This window comes from Populus euphratica, unplaced genomic scaffold (assembly GCF_000495115.2).
Source record: "Populus euphratica unplaced genomic scaffold, PopEup_1.0 scaffold2.1, whole genome shotgun sequence".
NCBI classification, from domain to species: Eukaryota; Viridiplantae; Streptophyta; class Magnoliopsida; order Malpighiales; family Salicaceae; genus Populus; species Populus euphratica.
The window spans coordinates 6,386,377-6,393,241 of NW_011499846.1; the positions used below are offsets into that span (position 1 = coordinate 6,386,377).

The window sequence follows — 6,865 nt, forward strand, 5'->3', positions numbered from 1 at the left end:
CATATAAAATTGTATTCCCTCAACAACAACAACAATATAAAAAAAGACCCAGGATACTGGACTCAACATCCAATTTGATAGGTGATGGACAAGAACACTTACTACTTCAGAATTTTTTTTAAAATATAATTCTCAGTGAAACAAAACCTAAATTGAAAAATTAAATTGAGTAGATTGGGAAATTCAATAAGCTAGAAAAGGAGAGAGAATAAACCATGTAATTTTGGCAAACTGTTGTAAAGGCAATGAGCATCAGACGACTATTATTGATTTTTTTATTTTTATTTTTTTGCCAAATGCGGTGATCTTTTTTTTTTTTGTCTGCAGGGCTCTGTTTTCTTGATCAACACATAATCTGCAGTGCTCTGTTTTCTTGATCTACACATATAATAGGTAGCCAGGGCAATGCGTGGGCTAATTCTTTCTTCTTCTTTTTCAATGTAAAAACCAAAAATGGTAATGCAGGGCAAGCGTCTCTTAAAAAAAAATGGTAAAAAACAATCTCAAACTCATGTCATTAATTTAATTAATTTTAATAAATTTGATTAATTTAATAAAATAAATAAAAAATATAACAATAAATCAACTTAAAAAAAACAAAAAAAACCAAGCACACCAAATATATAATTTAGTCATAACATCAAGTAACCTCATTAAAGTAAAATAAATAAAATCATAAAATTCAATTATTAAAAAAAATTAATATTAAAAGACAAAACTAAAATAAAAACCTTAACAATTAAAAAAATTAAATAAACCAAGATAACTCACTAATCTCGCAATCACACATATAAAATTAAAATAATTATATAAAAAGTAAAAATATAAAAATTAATTCTCAACCAATTAAAAATTAGAAAATTAAAATTAAAATTAAAAATTAATTTATAAAAAAATCAAATGTCAAAGGTTTTTAAATGATAATGAAAAAAAATTAAATGAGAATGTGATAAACTTATATAAATCAAAATAAAAGAAAATTTAAAGATTAATTTTTAATAAATAAAACATTGAAAAAAAATTGAAGGAAAAAAAATAAATGAGTCTAATTTTGAATTAAATAAATATGAATGATTCAAATGCTACATTCTGCTCGGCTATCATGAAAAACAAAGGAGATAGCCATATAAAGAGGTCCACAGTGGAAAGATAAGCGCATATGTACCGGTAAGAGTTGAAATCTGTGCCGAAGAAAGGAAGGGCATGTAGCATAAGTGATGTCTTACGAAGTAGAAGCTATTTCCACCACCACCAATGGCAACAATGAAATAGTGAAGACTGCTGTATCTGAATATGAGTCATTGCTCAACTACGAGCCCTGAAACAAACGAGGTCACCATAGTAGTGACATCTGAATCATGTTCTGAAGAGGATCTGATGGCGCTATTGAGCTTCATTGACAACTTTTTTATTACACTTATGGGGAGTTGATGGTGGGAGTTCCTCAGCTGGAACCAGCAAAGATGGTCCGGGTAGCTCCACTAATAAGGATGGGGAGAAGTGGAGAAACCTGCACTAACATATAACAGGGACTAAAACAACTCTTCAGTTTTTTGAAGTTTCTGTGTGTTCTTATTTGTATCAGCTCTCCGTTTTTTTTTTCTTTCTTTTGGGTTTAATGTGTTGTCAAGCGATCGTCTTCAATAAACTTGTACTGTTAATCGTTGTTGTCTTTGTTTTGAAAAGAGGGGACTGCCAGTGCAAACAACTTGTAACCTTACTAAGAACTGGTTTCGGGGAGGCTTTGTCTAGTCCCAAACCAAAATATCAGAAACTTTGTTATGTTTCAAACACATCTTTTACATGCGAATTCAATATGCATGAAAAGCCTCAGAATTTAGAATTTAAATCAATGAGAAGAAAAAACATAATTGCTATAGTGAAGCTTTGGAGTGCCAGAAAAAGGGTTCCATCTTGGTTATGATCTTACCTCTGTGAAAGAGATATTGAAAAGATTTTTCCCCAATAAGTCACATTTCAGAGGCTTTCTGGTCTTTCCTTCTGATCAGAACTTAACCTCTACGTATGACATACACATCTGGTATCCACTTTCATGATTCATAGCTTTAAAGCAATTCGAAGAAAATCATAAAGGAACCCTTCTATTTCTAATCATTCTGGCATCAGAAAAGGAATGAGAGCAACCACCATTTCCTCATTCCAAACTCTTTAACCATGGTTAGCTTATTAATTGAAAGACTAACTCACCATCTCTAAACTAAGATGTAAACTGATTGTCAAAAGGACTGTAGAAGATCTTTTCCTACCAATCACTACTAAACTGATGTTTCATCCTACAAGTTGAAGAGATCTGACCAATAATCTCAGGAAACTACTGTCATGAAGCAAATCCCAGGATGTCACATTATTTCGTTGATCCCCACCCTGGCCACTGGTTTGAGCTTGGCAAAAGCACTCTTCACATCCTCAAATACCTCCTCAATTGATCTTTGAGCATCAATCTAGGATAGTGAATACAAACATCAACAACCACCATAATAACGATAGAAAAGAAATCAAATCAGATGTAGATTATGATTATCCTTAACATATAAAATACCAAAAGTATTGGAAGGAAAGAAAATTTCAGGACCATCCTGTTATGCTTTCATAACCATATATCCAAAGCAGAAGCAATTTTGAATAACATAACTGATTCAAAACGATACATTGAAAAAATGTAATGTGTATACAGTCAGTGAGCTTCTGACAAAAAAAATTACCTTCTGAACCTTCCCCTTTGAGTTGTAGTAGTTGATTACAGGTAAGGTTGACTCGAAATAGACTTTAAGTCGCTTTCCTATGGTTTCAATGTTATCATCCACCCTTCCCTTCAAAAAGACAAAGAGAAAGTCGTGAAGAGATGCATTGGAAGTGATTCAGCCACAAGAATGTGCAACAAGCTAACCTGCTTCCTGTTCAGAATACGTTTTGTCAACTCCTCTTCAGGACAATCAAAAAATAATACAAACTCTGGCTTGATTCTCACCTGCATGATGATTACAGAAATGAAAAATTGCTAGATTTCTTACCAAGAAACGGTGTGGGGATCAAGAAGGAACAACAAAATCAATAAAATTGTAGGAATGAAAGGATTTAAAATTTAGGAAGCAATAGAAGCAGCAGGTTATAAAACTTTGAATTGACATAATAAAATTCCAAGCCTACAATGTTCTCGAATGCAGCACGATTTTCCTCATTGCGCGGGAAACCATCAATGATAAATCTCTTGTTATCACTTTGCTGCATCGCCTGTTGTAGAAGCTTCACAGTTATCTCAGAAGGGACAATCTTTCCTTCTTTCTTGAAGTTTTGAATCATTGTTCTATGGAAAAAATGAGGACACCAATGAACACTTTGTGGTACAATTGAAGAGGAATTCGTGAAGAAAGCAGCCAACAATTTGTGACCAGCAAAACTATATAATAACAAGAAGAAAAGTACTAGTGATGACAGCATGAAAATCATGATGCAGTATGGTATTGCCCTGAACTTGGAAAAAAATACATATGGTAGAAATTAAAGATTCGTAATGCCAACCCATTTTCAGATCCAGAATCGATTTCTGCTTGAAGAAGATCACCGGCGCAAAGATGTCTAAACCCAAAGTGTTCAACAATTTTGGGACATTGAGTGCCCTTTCCACTACCAGGACCACCTGCAAAGAGTAATCAGGTCATGGAATTTCAATCAAATGGGGTGGCAGAATGACAAGCTAAAAGATCATGCAGATAGAATATCAGTGCTCCAAGACATCTATTTTTTGCGTTCCTTCATTTCCTCTACAGCTCTTGGATTCAACCATTTCCCCTAACTGGAAGTTTAAGTGTACGGGAAGACTTGAAATTGTTGAAAACAAATGAGAATTATTCTCTTTCATAGCAAAACAACAACAATCATTTCAACCATGAGAACGACGGTGAAAAGAACAAATCATAGCCACCACCCCTCCCAGGAATATTACATCTATCATTCATTAAATAAGAAGAGTTCAACTCTTAGAACACTCTAAATCATGAGCCCAAGTTAAAGAGTCTTCCCTCCTCTTTGCCCACCGATGACAACAAGGGATCAGAAATAGATAAAGATGGTGTTTAGTTCCTTGACCAGTACTTCAAAAAAAAAAGAAAAAAAAAAGAAACAATCACTGAGCACAAATCAAGTGGTGAAGGAAGTGATATGGAATGCTCACCTAAGACAAATACCACCACAGTGGTTTCCTGTAAAAAAGCTTCGCTTCCTTCCTGCCACCAAAAATACTAAACTTTGACACACATAGTGATGATAATATCAAAGGATACTAAAAATTCAGGAATTCTAATAACTGAAAACAAGTGGAAGAATCTTACATTACACACACCCACGTACAATATCTATCTATCTGTCTGTCTATCTATCTATATATGGTATAATGATATTACCTTTTGAGTTGGGAATTCAGAAGTCGCCATTGAATTATATAAAGAAAAACCTATAATATATGAAGAAAAGGAAAAAATGCAAGCAGATTAAGTTAAGCATAAAAATTAGATGACAACAAAGATCTTTTTTAACTATAAAAAAAGTTGTAGTCATGAAGAAAGCATGAAACTTCTAAATCGTTACATCAAGTACATAAGAGAATAGAAACGAGAAAAAACCTTTGCGCTTTTTATTTTTATTTGTTTTCTTCAGGGAAAGAAAAGCGTGGATGCAGTACTATTAATTACTCCTGATAGATGTAAAGAACAAGAATAGTTTGCGAAGATGTCTTTATCTTATTTGGCTCCTTGTTTGTCTTTAAATGCCATTAATTACCTCCACGCCGTAAAATTTCCAGAGGAGTCTTAATAATCAAAGTTTCTCAACTTTGAAATCTCCCCCAGTTAATTATAACTTAGTCCTTGTATTTCTTGAAACTATATATCTAATCCCATGTCTCAAGATTTATTGACATCTTAGTTTTTTCATTAGTTACTTGTGTGTTTTTCAATTCTCTTTCTTGAAAAATAAAAGAAAGAAAGAAGAAACCAGTATGAGAGATCTTGAGGAGGAAAGAAGGTAATTTTAATTAAATAAATAAAAGAACTGATTAATTAATGTTGATAGAATACAGTGATTGAGTTATAATTTACTCGGTCTTCGCCTTCCCGGTAATGGATTTTGTCACGTTATTTAAATGTTTTGGGTTTGTGTATGTCAATAATAGAGGAAGCCATGCTCCTGACAGCCCATTAAGCTCATACATGAGCGGAGTTTCTTGTGGGCCTTTGGACCTGATGCAATTGGACTGGCATCTCGTTCTGATTTGAGCCCGCTTTACAAAAAATGAAGCCACCTGTACGCTCAGAAAATTATGTGACAACCAAGCAGGTTGTGGCTCAGTCGCAGGCGCTGTTTTTCTTTTTCAAACTTTGATTTGAGTCTCAGTATCAATGGTTTTCTTTGTATTTTTATTAGTTCCTCTGTGTGTAGTATGTTTATCATTCTCGCGATGCTTTACTTGTTCACTGGACTTGCAGAATATTCAGTGGGCCGTGAGATTCATTGTGATGTGCACAAACTAGTACGAATACCCACATTAATAAAAAAAAATATATGTGTGACATAAAATCCTCATGTGATTTATATATATATATATATATATATATATATATATATATATATATATATTACAAGGCAGGAAACGTAGTGGATTTAGTTTTATTACTTTCGTCTGTTTTCTTATTCTAACTAACAGAATATTCGGAATGTGTATTCTTTTTCCCAGCGTCTTCCTTCAATCTGCAAGCATATAAATGCATCTTTGTAATGAGTATATATAATTTTAAGATATTTTTGATAAATATGCCATGGCCAACCCATGTTCTTTCTGTATACGACTATTTGGGAGGGCTGTAAAAATTATTTTTTAAAAATATTCTTTATTTAAAAATAAATTAAAATAATATTTTTCAGACTGCTACAACCATCCGGCAAGTGTAAAAAAGTCCAGCCAACAATTTATGACCAGCAAAACAATATAATAACAAGAAGAAAATTAGTAATGACGACAACGTGGAAATCACAACGCAGTAAGGTATTGACTTGTACTTGAAAAAAACAAACATATGGTAAAGATTAATTATGCCATCCCATTTTCAGATTCGGACTCAATTTCTGCTTGAAGAAGATCACCGGAGCAAAGATGTCTGAACTACTGCTGTCAAAGCTGGCAGGCGCTAAAAGGCACCAGGTTTGTAAAATGCTCGAAGTGTTAGCTGCATGTCTGGGTGGAGAGCTGTTAGAAACAATTTGCCTTAGCCTGTGTGACTCGTACTCGCAGCTGATATGTATTTACTCAAGTTATTTTTTTTTTTAATTTTATATTTTTCTTTCTTTCTGTCTTAAATACTTGGTTCGTTATAATGAAACTTTTTAATTTATTTTAGTTTGAGTTTTTTTATTTTATTATTATCTCATATTTTAAATCATAAATTTTACAAGTTAATCATTATTAATTTAAATTAATTTAATGTATCAATATATTGTCCTTACACATACTGCAAGATTAATTTCCCATCCCATCGGAACACATGCCTTCTCTGTCGTCCATTTGAACAGATACATCTGTCTAACATTTTACATTGATTCGTGTCCGCATAAGTCCTGTCGGCAGATTGTACATCAATGTCACGACAACTTCCCTCGCAAATTGTTGATGCGCTTTTAGTGGCCAGACAGGAATCACTATGCCAAGCCAACAAACCTTCCAATGCCATCTTCACTTTCTACATTTCTATTGTCCACTCTAGCTTTGTGTAGCTTTAACCATACATCAAGAAACAATAAGTTTTGGCTTCAGGCAAGGATTTAGTCAAGTCCTTATATATATATATATATATAT

General features: G+C 33.2%; 1 protein-coding gene across 1 annotated transcript; it reads right to left on the reverse strand.

The window, feature by feature from the left end:
- Positions 1–1,431: 1,431 nt before the first annotated feature.
- On the reverse strand, positions 1,432–4,656 carry LOC105135827 (UMP-CMP kinase 3-like). Its single transcript, XM_011040895.1, has 8 exons — positions 4,641–4,656; positions 4,422–4,471; positions 4,193–4,244; positions 3,541–3,658; positions 3,169–3,325; positions 2,909–2,989; positions 2,724–2,831; positions 1,432–2,462 (listed from the first exon to the last, which is right to left on the reverse strand). Exons 2-8 carry the CDS (start codon positions 4,449–4,451, stop codon positions 2,361–2,363), a joined length of 648 nt encoding a protein of 215 aa, XP_011039197.1. The 5' UTR covers positions 4,452–4,471; positions 4,641–4,656; the 3' UTR covers positions 1,432–2,360.
- Between the last annotated feature and the right edge of the window lie 2,209 nt (positions 4,657–6,865).

Coding starts and splice junctions, on each gene's coding strand:
- LOC105135827 (XM_011040895.1), bottom strand. CDS start 4,451: ATGGCGACTTCTGAATTCCCAACTCAAAAG. Junction 2,832..2,908: donor GTATTCTGAACAGGAAGCAG/GTTAGCTTGTTG, acceptor GTCTTTTTGAAG/GGAAGGGTGGATGATAACAT. Junction 2,463..2,723: donor CAAAGGGGAAGGTTCAGAAG/GTAATTTTTTTT, acceptor TCACTATCCTAG/ATTGATGCTCAAAGATCAAT.